The sequence below is a fragment of the Hemiscyllium ocellatum genome, chromosome 9 (assembly GCF_020745735.1).
Source record: "Hemiscyllium ocellatum isolate sHemOce1 chromosome 9, sHemOce1.pat.X.cur, whole genome shotgun sequence".
Taxonomy (NCBI): Eukaryota; Metazoa; Chordata; class Chondrichthyes; order Orectolobiformes; family Hemiscylliidae; genus Hemiscyllium; species Hemiscyllium ocellatum.
Window position 1 is genome coordinate 93,462,214 of NC_083409.1, and position 13,849 is coordinate 93,476,062.

General features: G+C 40.6%; 1 protein-coding gene across 4 annotated transcripts in view; it reads right to left on the bottom strand.

Annotated features, from left to right (window-relative positions):
- ptbp2a (polypyrimidine tract binding protein 2a) overlaps positions 1-13,849 on the bottom strand; it is an 85,233-nt gene that overhangs the window by 34,816 nt on the left and 36,568 nt on the right. For all 4 annotated transcript variants that reach the window (XM_060829946.1, XM_060829943.1, XM_060829942.1 and 1 more), the window contains 2 exons: positions 8,936-9,100; positions 8,744-8,854 (listed from right to left, as the gene is read on the bottom strand). In XM_060829946.1, coding sequence (XP_060685929.1) covers positions 8,744-8,854; positions 8,936-9,100 — 276 coding nt within the window. The remainder of the gene's footprint in view (positions 1-8,743; positions 8,855-8,935; positions 9,101-13,849) is intronic.

The window sequence follows — 13,849 nt, forward strand, 5'->3', positions numbered from 1 at the left end:
GCATGGAAGTTCAAAAATAACCCCCCATACTTGGGTAGCTTTTCACTTAACCCCAAAGCCTTAACACATTTACTTACTGCATCAACTGTTATGACACACCAGAATGGATTTCTGGAAGTGATGTATGAAAGGTACACACAACAAACCCAAACTAAAAGGGTATCATTTTTAACCAATGCATTCACGAAAGATAGCATCCCATGTACCAAATCAAGAATGTTTTCAACCCAAGAGGAGTGAAAAGTCCCAGAAAGGGCGTTGATAGCAATAGGGAATAGATAGGGACAGATATTCACCTCAAAATTTCTTTCACCCATACTAGGAACTAAAATCATACCCGACATGAATTGTTGATGACAGATCACTCCTGGTGGCTTACAGAAGTCTGTACCTAACCAGAAAGCTTGTAGCCAACAAAAATGACTACAGGTTATTGCCAGGTGTTTTGAAAATAGCACTTGGAAACAACATTTTTTGTCTCAATCTATGCTAAAATAACATTATCACAAATGAGAAAAATGAAGACTATGAAGTTGAAAGGTCACAAAATAATCACTTAGTCACACAATTGACATTAGCCAAAGGCATTTGGATAATCGAGTAAAAAATGAGGTCTGCAGATGCTGGAGATCACAGCTGCAAATGTGTTGCTGGTCAAAGCACAGCAGGCCAGGCAGCATCTCAGGAATAGAGAATTCGACGTTTCGAGCATAAGCCCTTCATCAGGATTCATTTGGATAATCAAATAATTGCAAGTAGCACAACTAAAACTCTGCAGCCAGTCATTCCTTTTTTGTCACAGTAGCAAGAATTATGGAAATCTTAAAAGAAATATATAAACTACATTTTAATACAGAACATCACAAAATGTTTAATGTACAGATATACAACCATTACAAACTGCAAATAAACTATATTTTAAAAAGCAAAGAGACAGAATGCAAAAACCTGTGCAAATTGAAGACGTATATACAAGAATGAAAACTGAATTTGTACAGCATGTTTGACAAATCTCAAGTCATGGATACCTGTCTACTATTTATAAATTGCAAAGACCACCTTTTCTTAAAACCCACCCATTTATTTCTAATCATCCATATGAAATATTCCATTCCATTCAGGTCCTCAAAATAGAGCTGTCTCAAATACACTTTCTTAAATCAAGACCTTCTACTGATTAAAACAATTACTGCCATACCTTAGTAGCCATTGCTAAGCTTGTACTTCTCTCACCTCATTTTTCAATAATTCCAACAACTCCAGATACAGAGGAACTTTTATTACCCAGCAGTTATCAGAATATTGGATTATCTGGCAAGATAAAGAGGTCCCGATACTTGGCTAAACTATGCTATCAGTCATTCGATTAACCAACTGAAATACTGTCCACGTATCTCCTTCAGATAATCGAGGTACCTCTGTATTACATATTAAATGAACTACTTCCTCTAACTCTATATTGTTCCTCCTCATCTCTACTACTAAATCCACTAGGTTCAGTTTCAATCTTGGATTTGAATCAATAAGAGACAGTTCTTGATAAACTGAAGGTTTCTAACTCAATCGCTGTATCCTAACTGTGCATGCTTCCTGTAGAAGAAATTTCTTTTTGCTGTTTCTTGGCCCCAGCTACCCATTATGCTTCAGCTCCTCCCTTCCCAGCAAGGAAAGCAAACAAAAAAAAAAGGCTATTCCAAAAATAGAAGGCAAAAAAAAGTTTGCTTGCAAGGATGCCAAGAGCACCAACTCTTGAGCTGGAAGGAAAAATGGCACTGATTAGTGAGGCATGTTGTCATTCATTTCCTAGTTAGGTCCCTGCAGAAGGCATCATCTGGTAATCAGTGAAGTTGTGAGAACTTTTACTTTGTAGTATTACTTCAAAAATGCTGAAGAACTTGCCACTTATTAATAAAAGGTACAGCCAACTTTGTTAACTTTTTTTTTGCAGTGAACAAATTTAGAGTGGTGGACAAGACAGTGAAATACTATTTGAGAGGCCAAGATTCAGGATTTGAAGAGGTCAAATCTGACACTGACCATTGGGAATTCAAATTCAACAGTTAAAAAATGTAGATTTGGAATGAAAAAATATACAGGAAATAAGTAGACGACCGTAAAACTGCCAGATTGTAGTAAAATCCCAACAGGTTCACCCATGCCCTAACTACATCTGGCCTATTATACTGGACTTGTAACAATGTGGTTAACTTTTAATTGCCCTCGAAGAGCCCAGGACCTATTCAAGGCAGGTCACTACCACCATCTTAGAGTTAAAAATCTCACAACACCAGGTTATAGTCCAACAGGTTGAGTTGGAAGCACTAGCTTTCAGAGCACTGCTCCTTAGTCAGGTGGTTGTGAAGCTGGACCAGTAGACAGAATTTAGAGCAAAGGATTATAGTGTCATGCAAATAAAACAATATAGATTTACCAAACCTAGTTAAGTCTTTCATCTTTCTAAAAAGAACTACAGATTTTGATTCATTAATATGTAAATCCCAGAACTTTTAAAGTCACATTCTCAAGAAAACTTCAGGTCTTATTAAAAAAAGGTCATATTAAAAAACATTTCAGTTCAGACAATGCATTAAAGGTGTGAGGTCAGAGTCTGTCTGTACCCAATCTAGAGTCAGATTGTAAATTCCACTTTGGAAATAGAACCAAAGTATGGCTCTCAGCAGAGGGCTCAATTTCTGCCCCACCACCAAAATGGGCCCCACTGGTCTTGCAGCAGACAGGAAGGAATTCATCAGAAGAATGAGACTCGGGGAATTCTTCCAAGATGTCAGCAGTAATCCCAATGAGCCAAGTGACGAACCAGAACAGTCACTACAGATCCGTAAAAGGTGTGACCAAAAGGAGCAGTCGATTTGGACCCCTCCAAGGGCCGCTGCCCTGGGCTTGACATGTATGCTCTAACCGTTACCATGTGATGCCTGGAGGAGGAACACATCATATTCCATCTTGGGACCCTGCAACCACACAGGATACGTGTGGATTTCAAGAGCTTCCTCACTTCCCCTCCCACCACTTTATCCCAGTCCCAAGCCTCCAACTCTGCCCCACTCTCCAGACCCATCCATCACTGCTCCCTCTGAACAATCACTTTCTCACTCATCTTAATCCACCTATCACTTTCCCAGCTACCTCCTTGCAACCCCAGCCCTCTCCCATTTCTCTCTCAGCCCTGATCCACTAGCCTCATTCCTGTTTTGGGGCATAAGCCCTTCATTATCGATTCTCTTGCTCCTCAGATTCTGCCTGACTGGCTGTGCTTTTCCAGCACCACACTAAGACCAGAAGACATAGGAGTGGACATAAGGCAATTCAGCCCATAGAGTCCACTCCGCCATTCAATCATGGCTGATGGGCATTTCAGCACCACTTACCCGCACAACACTCTCGCTGGAGAAATATCTCATTTCAGTTTTAGATTGATCCCCTCTAAGGCTGTGCCCATGGGTCAGAATACCACCTGACAGAAACAAATTCCCAGCGTCCACCCCTTCGAAGCTATGCATTATCTTGCTAGTTTCTATTAGATGGCCCCTCAACCTTATAAACTCTAATGAATACAATCCCAGGATCCTCAGCCGTTCATCGCATGTTAGACCTGCCACTTCAGGGATCATCCAAGTGAATCTCCACTTGAGATACTCCAGTGCCAGTATGCCCTGAGGTGTGGGGCCCAAAACTGGTCACAGTATTCTAAATGAAGCCTAATCAGAGCTATATAAAATATCAGTAGCACATTGCTGCTTTTACATTCCAACCCTTTTGAGATGTAATGTTGTCATTTTTTTTGCTTTCTCAACCATGGACTCAACCTGCAAGTCAACTTTTCGAGAAGCCTGGACTAGCACTCCCAGATCCCTTTGTACTTTGGCTTTATGAATTTTCTCTCAGGTTTATAAAATAGTCCATATTCTTTTTTCCCAAAGTGCAAGACTTCACATTTGGTAACATTGAAAATCAGCCATTTCCTGGACCACTCTCCTAAATCTTTCTGCAGCCTCCCCACCTCCTCAGGACTACCTGCCAATCCATCTAACTTCATATCATCAGCAAACTTTGCCAGAATGCACCCAGTCCTTTTATCCAGATCATTAATATATAAAATGAACAACTGTGGCCCCAACACTGAACCCTGCTGGACACCACTTGTCACCAGCTGCCGCTCCAAACAAGAACCTTTTATCCTAACTGTCTTCTGTCAGACAGCTGATCCTCAATCCATGCCAGTAGCTCACTTCAAACACCATGGGCCCTCACCTTACTCAACCGCCTCCTGTGAAGCACCTTAAAAGGCCTTTTGGAAGTCTAGGTAGATAATATCTTTTGGGTTTCCCTGGTCTAATCAACTTGTTACCTCTTCAAAAGAATTCAAACAGGTTTGTCAGGCATGACCTCCCCTTACTAAATCCATGTTGACCTGTTCTAATCCGACCCTGCACTTGCAAGAATTTAGAAATCTCATCTTTAATGATGGATTCTAGAATTTTACCAACAACCGAGGTTAGGCTAATCGGCCTATAGTTTCCCAACTTTTGTCTTGATCCTTTCTTGAACAAGGGGGTTACAACAGCGATTTTCCAATTATCTGGTTTTTCCCTGACTTGTGATTTTTGAAAGATCAAAACCAATGCCTCCACTATTTCTTCAGCCACCTCCCTCAAAACACTAGGATATAGCCCAGAGGCCAGGAGATTTATCAATGTTTAGACCTCTTAGCTTTCCTAGCACACTGTTATGGTGACCATACTCATCTCTGCCCCTTAACTCTACTTAATAATTGAGATATTACTCATGTCTACCACTGTGAAGACTGACAAGCATTGATTAAAGTTCTTCAGCTATTTCCTTATCTCCCAGTACTAGCCTTCCAGCATCAATTTGGAACAGCCCAACTTCTACTTTTGCCTCTCATTTGTTTCTTATGCATTGAAAGTGACTTTTACTAATCATTTCTAATATTACTGGCTAGCTTACCTTCATATTTGATCCTCCCATTCCTTATTTGTCTTTGTTATCCTTCATTTTTGCAGTCTTCCCAATCTTCTGATTTCCCAGTGCTCTTGGTCAGTTTATAAGCGCGCTTTCTCTATGATACATTTCCTGACTCCCTTTGTCAGCCATGTTGTCTAATCCACCATGGATAATCGCTTTTCTTTGGGATGACCTCTGTACTGTGTCCTCCATTACACCCAGAAACTTCTGCCTTGTTACTCTGTTGTCTTCCACACTAGGCTCTGCTTCCAGTCAATTGTGGACAGTTCCTATCAACACGGTCATTCTGCTACTTATCATGGACTACTCTTTAGTATCAGTCTCATTCTTGGACCCATGCATCTCCAACGATGGGCACCTCACTCTACCCACCAACCCACTGATATCATCATCCTCATCATGATGCTGCAATTCTCTAGCTTCCATCCTAAACACATAAAAACAATCATCCCCTATGCATACGCAGGACCTGTTCAGATGAAGAGGAATATGGTGGACATCTGAAGGTGCTCAAGGAAGCCTTCATAAGAACTGGGTACAATGGTCAACTCCTCGATCGCTAGTTCGGACATGCCACAGTGAGAAACCGTAAGGACCTCGTCTGGAGACGGACACTGGTTGTAATTGATCAGATACCCTTCGTTGTCCAGTAGTTCCTAGGAGCAGAAAAACTATGCTATGTTCTTCACAGCCTTCGACATATTATCAATGAGGATAGCACCCAACCAAGATCTTCCCTATGGCTCCACTTCACACCATTAAACAACTGCCAAACCTTCAGGACAACATTGACCACAACACCGCACAAACCCTGTCATTGCAACCACTGCAAGATGCGTCAGGAGTATTGACACATACCACCATTAGATGTGGCGACACAACCCACCATGTATGCGGCAGGTACACCTGTGACGCTCATACTCTACAGACAATGATGCCCCCGAGATATAGTACATTGTCGCATATCCACATAATGTTTTGTAAATTCCACTTTGGAAATAGAAACAGTCAAGCTTGGATAAAGACAGACTGCTAGCTCACACCTTTAATGCATTGTCTGAGCAGAGATGTCACTTTTTTTCTAAACCTTAAGTTATTTTGAGATCGTGACTTAAAAGTAGCTCTGGGATTTACATATTAATGAACCAAAACCTGTACCCCATTCTAAGAGATAAAAGACTTAATCTAGGTTTTAAATAATGTAATTTAACTTGCAATGACACTGATATTTTGCTATAAATTCTGTGTCTTATGGTCCTGCTTCACAACCACCTGAAGGAGCAGCGCTCTGAAAGCTAGTGCTCAAATAAACCAGTTGGACTATAACCAAGTGAGAGAGATTTTTAAACTCAGTTCAACATCAGCTCCTCCACATCAACCTCTTAAGACCTTGTATTTGACCTTTATCAAACACGCCTACAACAAACATTATATTAGTGGCACCAATGGGGACAGCATTGTCAGTTGATCAAATATTGCAGATAATCAAGGAGCTATGTATAACCACTGAATCCTGACCTAGCATTCAAGACATAAAAAATCCCTCAAAAATCCAATGGTAAATCACAGAGTAACAGAAACATTCCATTGTTATACTTTATTTATAACAAATACTGGGAACCTCGATTATCTGAAGATGGGCGGGCACTATTTTATTCGGATAATTGATTATTCAATTAATCGATTCAATGCCTTTCCTCTGGAACTCTGTTTTCTATTAAGTCTGCTCCCTGTTCAGGAGACTAGCAGCAGCACAGAGTGAGCCCTCGCGCGCCCCCCCAAGGTTAGGTCTTGGGAGCGATGCTGAAGACTTTGGAGTTCAGGTTCATAGTTCCTTGAAAATGGGGTTGCAGGTAGATAAGATAGTGAAGGTGGCATTTAGTATGCTTTCCTTGACAGGGCAGAGCATTGAGTATACAAGTTGGGAGCTCATGTTGCAGCTGTACAGGACATTGCTCAGGTCACTTTTGAAATATTGTGTGCAATTTTGGTCTCCTGTTATACAATGTTGTGAAATTTGAAAGAGTGCCGAAAAGATTTACAAGGGTGTTGCCACTCTTGGGGAGTTTGAGCTAAAGGGAGAGGCTGAACAGGCTTGGGCTGTTTTCCTTGGAGCGGAGGCTGAGGGGTAACCTTATATGAGTGTATAAAATCATCATCCAAAACTAGAGAATGGTGCGTGCATGGAATGAGCTTCCAGAGCAAGTGAAGGAGGCTGGTACAATTACATTTAAAAAGGCAACAGAATGGGTATGCAAATAAGGGCTTAGTGGGATAAAAGGCCAAACACTAGCAAATGGGACCAGATTAAAATTTAGGATATCTGGTCAGTATGGATAAGTTGGACTGAAGGATCTATTTCCGCATCCGTCTTTATGATCATGACAAAAAAAAAGTGTTACAGAGAGACAGATGCTGAGTGATAGGTTTGGGTTTCAGGAATGAAGGAGTGAGTCTGGACGTTAAAGCCGTCTGCTAACGTTAGCTCTCATCTGTTAATCTCAGCGTCTGAGGAATCTACTGGTTCTTCACTTATAGACTAATGATAGCGAACCACATTTAACCATCAGAATCTGTGCAAGTGAAGAGCACAGCATCTGATGGGATTGTCATAAATCTACATGTATGAAGTTTAGAGGCAACAGAGCTCTAAACCCACTTTTCGTTAGCTCATTTTGTCTTGTCCCACCATCACATTTGTGATAGGGTGGGCAGCACAAGACTCAGTCAATCAGAGATCTTCCTATTTCTTCCTGCCTTAGAAAAGCTACAGGTTTAAAACAAATTCAAACTATTTACTCTAACAAAGGCCACTGACCTGAAAATTTTACTTTGTTTCTCATCACAGATACTGTCTGACATATTTCATATTTCAACAAAACTTAAGAGATTTATAAAATCATGAGGGGCATGGATAGGATAAATATACAAGATCTTTTCCCTGAGGTAGGGTGGTAGCCCAGAACTAGGGGGCATAGGTTTAGGGTGAGTGGGGCAAGATATATTAAAAAAAAGACCTAAAGGGGGCAACTTTTTCATGCAGAGATTGGACATGTATGGAATGAGCTAGCAGAGGAAATATTGGAAGCTAGTACAATTGCAACATTTAAAAGGCATCTAGACGGGTATATGAGTGGGAAGGGTTTGGCGGGATATGGGCCAGATGCTGGCAGGTGGGACTAGATTGGGTTGGGATATATCTGGTCGGCATTGACGAGTTGGACCAAAGAGTCTGTTTTCATGCTGTACATCTCTATGACTCTTAACACTTCATAGCTGTGTGGCCAGAAAAAATATTTAAGCTTCAAACAATTTGAAATAATGCAGTTGATTTACAGGCAAGATGTGGCAAATCAACAATGAGCTTGAAGAAATTAAAATATTGAAATAATCTCAATATTAATTTTTATTCCATTGACAGTTATTTCACACATTCCATGTTTAACTCAAAATTAAAGGCCAAATAAGATAATGAATAAAAATAATAAGAACGTTAAAAGTTCTTTCATTCCACAAATGTTAAACAGCATTATGTTGGTTATCTTCAAAAATAAGCAGATATATAAATACTCATTCTAGGACTGGCACAGCTAATCAGCCAGACAATACATAAAAGCTATCTTAGTAAGGCCATAACCACTAAAATCTTGTTCCAGTGAAACACTTCTGCCTGTTCTCACAGGGATAAGCAGAAATGCAGGTACCGCATAAAAATTATCAGCTGTGTCCCACTTACCAGTTTTGCTTGCTGTGCATTTATCGGATCAGAATATTGCAGCAGAGCTTGAAACTGATTATTCTTCGTAAAAGTAATGATTTTCAATACTGGCCCAAATTTGGAAAAAATCTATAACAAAATAAACAACACAGTTAATACCCATCAAAAGCTTAGTTGAAACCACAACAATAATTTGAAGCATAAACGCACCTGATAAAGTACATCCAGAGTTACTGGATAGTACATGTTGTCAATAATTACTCGGAGTACTGGGCTCTGAGCTGGTGTCACTGCACTCTCACTGACTGTAGTTCCAGCAAGTGGGGTACTTGCTGTCTGCACAGCAGTTACAGCCTGAAGAACAGCTTGGGCACGCTGAAAGCAGTAAGAGATAAATAAGTTTCTCCGTTATATCTCAATTTTAAAATATTTGAAATATCATCCTTAAACTGTCAAATTGTTCTTATGCGGCCAAACCTAGGGGAAGACTTACTTTTCATTGGGTGAAGAGAAACAAAACTAAAAGCCATCCATTTTTGTCAGTTTCTAAAATACATTTAACTAGAATTCAAACAAACAATTTGCTATATTTTGTTATTAAATAAATTCAAATTAGAGTTACTTACACTGATTTACTTTACTAGATAATTCAATTTTAAACTCAACATAAATTGTTAACAACATGCTTCACAAAAAGGTAAGGACTCATGGATTTGGGATTCAGAAGGTATTTTCAACTTGACACTGATTGCAGTGGAGTGTTGCAATAATCAGTACTAGGGCCAAATTCTTTTCAACCTTTTCTCTTATTGTTCTCTACCTCCTGAAGTTAAAAGACAGTAAGTCTAAGTTTACAGTTGATGCAAAGCTCAATGGAACTGTAAGCTGTGAGGAAGATACAAAAATGTTGAGAAACATAAAAGGGGTTATGAGTCAGGCAACAAACTGCCAGCCACAACATAATGCAAGGAATTGAGAGAAATGTTAATCAAATTTTTTTAAAAATCAGATATTTTTACAAAGTATGAAACACCTAAATATTGCTGAAAGAAGAGACAGGGCTAAATTTTACCATACTTTGGAAAAGTGTCACTTGGGTTGTGTGTCATGGAGGGTTTCTCCCCTTGGAGACCTAGGAGGTTTTCATGCAACTGTCCCAAAACTTGCCTCATTAACTATATACCATGCCCCTATAAAGCAATGCTAGCCAGATTCTCCCACTTTCCAGAATAACGATAGGTATGCCAACATCCTGGCGCTGGTGTCATATTTAAAACACCACTGCACACCTGATGAAGTAGGGTAGTCTGGAACTGTCCTCAACATTTGCATACACTTTATGTTAAAGGTCCATGGGAGTGTTGCTGAACAAAGACCTTGGAGTGCAGGTTCATAGCTCCTTGAAAGTGGAGTCACAGGTAGATAGGATAGTGAAGGCGGCGTTTGGTATGTTTTTCTTTATTGGTCAGAGTATGAACTATAGGAGTTGGGAGGTCATGTTGCAGCTTACAGGACATTGGTTAAGCCACTGTTGGAATATTGTGTGCAATTCTGGTCTCCTTCCTATTGGAAAGATGTTGTGAAACTTGAAAGGGTTCAGAAAAGATTTACAAGGATGTTGCCAGGGTTGCAAGATCGGAGCTACAGGGAGAGGCGGAACAGGCTGGGACTGTTTTCTCTGGAGCATTGGAGACTGAGGGGTGACCTTATAGAGGTTTACAAAATTATGTGGGGCATGATTAGGATAAATAAGCGAAGTCTTTTCCCTGGGGTCGGGGAGGCCAGAACTAGAGGGCATGGGCTTAGGGTGAGAGGGGAAAAGATATAAAAGAGACCTAAGGAGCAACTCTTTCACGCAGAGGGTGATACGTGTATGGAATGAGCTGTCAGAAGATGTGCTGGAGGCTGATACAATTGCAACATTTAAGAGGCATTTGGATGGGTATATGAATAGGAAGGGTTTGGAGGCTACCTCAGCCATACACTCTTTTACTGTATACACCTCCCACCAAAAGCAACTACTCGATTTTTCATGCCCACCCAACTCCCCTATAGCACTAAACAGACGGCTGTGCTGCTACTCACTTTATAGCATCTCATCAACATCCTCTAACCTGCACCAGTATTAACAGCTGTGTCACCCACTTTCAATTCCTCCCCCTCATTTGTGAATTTATTTTTAGTGGTAACAAACTGACTTCTGCAGGCACCAGCAGTGTCCACAATCAAGAGGTCTGCCACTTCCAACCTGGGAATAGAACACAGGTCCCAATGGAAGCATGAGCAAGGCTGCCCCACCCTCACATCACTAAGTGATACTTGTAAATATGTTCTCTTTTCACCAAGTATGAATAATTTTGTCAAGCCACAAATGAAATAATGAAGTCACAGATGCCACTCATCTTTATACTACACGATGTTCCATAACCCAAAAAGGTAGATGTAAGCAGTTCCTACACCAGCAATAGGTGACTATGTTGGCAGCAATACTTCATTTTCCCCAAGAAGACAAAACAATGCTGTTGCATCAGTGGGATGAATCTGTCACCTTGCATGATTTTATTTTGCTTAAAAACTGCATGAATCCAAGATTCTTTAAATCCGTTTTTTAGATTAGAACCAGTCTGAACATTGGGGCACAAACAGAGTCTCACACAGGGCACCCCTCACACCTTGAAATCATTATCTGGGCTGGCACGAAACTAATTAAGTTCACTCGAGAATGTAACTTTTAAAAACAAAAGTTCTGCAATTTACATATGAAAGAACTGAAACCAACATGTTCTTTCTAAAAGATGAGACTTAAACAATCCAGGTCTTTTTCAATACATAATTTCAGTTATAACACACTGTAAACTTTTGCAACCTCCCAGTAGTGTTCCTGAAACTCCCTGGACTGGCTGCAAAGGATCTAAAAGCTGACCAGTGTCCCACTATCTGAACTGGAGGGGTATGGACTCACTGACCATCACACCACTAGGATGTCTTACTGATATGGGAGAATTGCATGATAATGTGAGACTTTTCTTGACATCAGGGACAACAAGCTTTTAAAAAGATACAAGAGACTGCCTCTGACGGACCATTCAGGAACATCCTGAACAGATGTCATCCTGGACTTGGCAGTGGACAGCTGTTCTACTTGAAAAGTAGCAGGTTGTATATAGTACATGAAGTGCAAGCTGCTGACACGACACTGATGCAACACAGTGCTGCATAACAAGATGGCAACTCCACCAGGAACTGGTGACCAGCCTGTGCTAAACAAGGCAATACACCAATACTATGAGTCTATAAACTCCGGTTGAAGTGGCAAGAAGTTTAAAAGGCAAGGCAATGATGCCATGAGCATCCAGTAGGTACTAAGTGATTAAACAGAGTAAGCAAGCAGTCCTAGGATACACCCTGGGTTCAATCCACAAGTTGAGTGATATCATTGGCAAGAAGCCAATTTTGACTAAGAACTTAACTGAAAATGCAACCTGTTGCTCCTGGTGCCAAAAGAAATCTCAAAATCATGCAATTCTCCCAAATTTCTCACTACAGGCCACGTCATTCAGGAGCTGGGAAGATTAAGCCGTGTTTTCTATGCATCAGGACAGACAAAACAAAATTTCAAAGGGAACAGCTGAATTGTGAGAATGATGCTGAGATGATTCTGAGATTTGGACAAGTTGAGTAAGTACACAGATGAACTATAATGTGGACATACTTCACATTATCTATTTTAATAGCAAAAGCAGGCAGACAGACATTATTTGAATAGCGATAGACTAGGAAAGGGGGAGGTGTAACAAGACCAGGGTGCCTTTGTAGTCTAGTCACTGAAACAAGCATACAGGTACAGAAAACAAGCAAGCAAAAAGTATGCTGGCCTTCATAGTGAGAGGGTTAGAGTACAAGAATAAAGGTATCTTGCTTCAATTGTACCAGGTCCTTAAGACACCACATCTGGAATATCTTTTGCAGTTGTCTTCTATTAGAGAAAGGATGTTCAGGCTATGGAGGAAGTGTAATTAAAAAAAAGTTTCCCCAGACTGATTTCTGGAATAGTAGCACGAACAGACACTGAATCGGTTAGGAACATTCACTGGAGTTTAGAAGAATGAGGGAGGAATCTCACAGAAAACTATAAAATTCTAATTAGATGAGGATGCTGGATGGAAATTCCTAGTGACTGGGGAATCTAGAAATGGGGTTACAGTTCAAGAATACAGGGTAGGCCACTTTGAATTGAGATGAGGAGAAATTTCTTAACCAAGAGTGGTGAGCCTGTGGAGTTGTCTGCAACAGAAAAAAGTTGAGGCCAAAACATAGTGGTCTCAAGGAGGAGTTTAGATATAATTCTTAGAGCAAAGGGGGTCAAGGATATGGGGAGAAACCTGGAATATGGTATTGCACTGGATGATCACCCATGATTTATTGAATTCAGGAGCAAATGGACTACTTCTGCTCCTATTTTCTATGTTTCTGTTTGTGTAGTTTCTAAGAAAAAAAACAAACGAGTACAGACATTGCTCCTTTTTCCAATTAAAGCCAACTGCTGCTTTGAAAGCATGTCTTTTATTTAGCAATACTTTATTTCTGTATTATCAAGCTACATTCTTTCTAAATTTTCCTGCTGCTGTGCACAGCAACAACTCGCAAAACTGGAAAGAAATGCATTTGCACACCCATTCCTAATGGTGACCTTCTGAGCAGCCGTGCAGCCAAGCAGCTTTGAGGAAACAATTTGTGGCGTTGCTAATTAGAAATGGTGTAATGGCTGCAGAAAGGCAGTTCGAGGGGGATCTACCTTGGGAGGTAGTATGGGCTGAAGTCAGAAATAGGAAAGGTGCAGTCACCTTGTTGGGTGTTGACTACAGGCCCCCCAATAGCAGCAGAGATGTGGAGAAACAGATCGGGAAACAGATTTTGGAAAGGTGCAGAAGCCACAGGGTAGTAGTCATGGGTGATTCCAACTTCCCAAATATTGATTGGAAGCTCTTTAGGTCAAGCAGATTGGATGGGGCGGTGTTTGTGCAGTATGTCCAGGAAGCTTTTCTAACTCAGTATGTAGATTGTCCGACCAGAGGGGAGGCCATATTGGATTTGGTACTTGGCTTGTTGATGGGTGAGCATTTT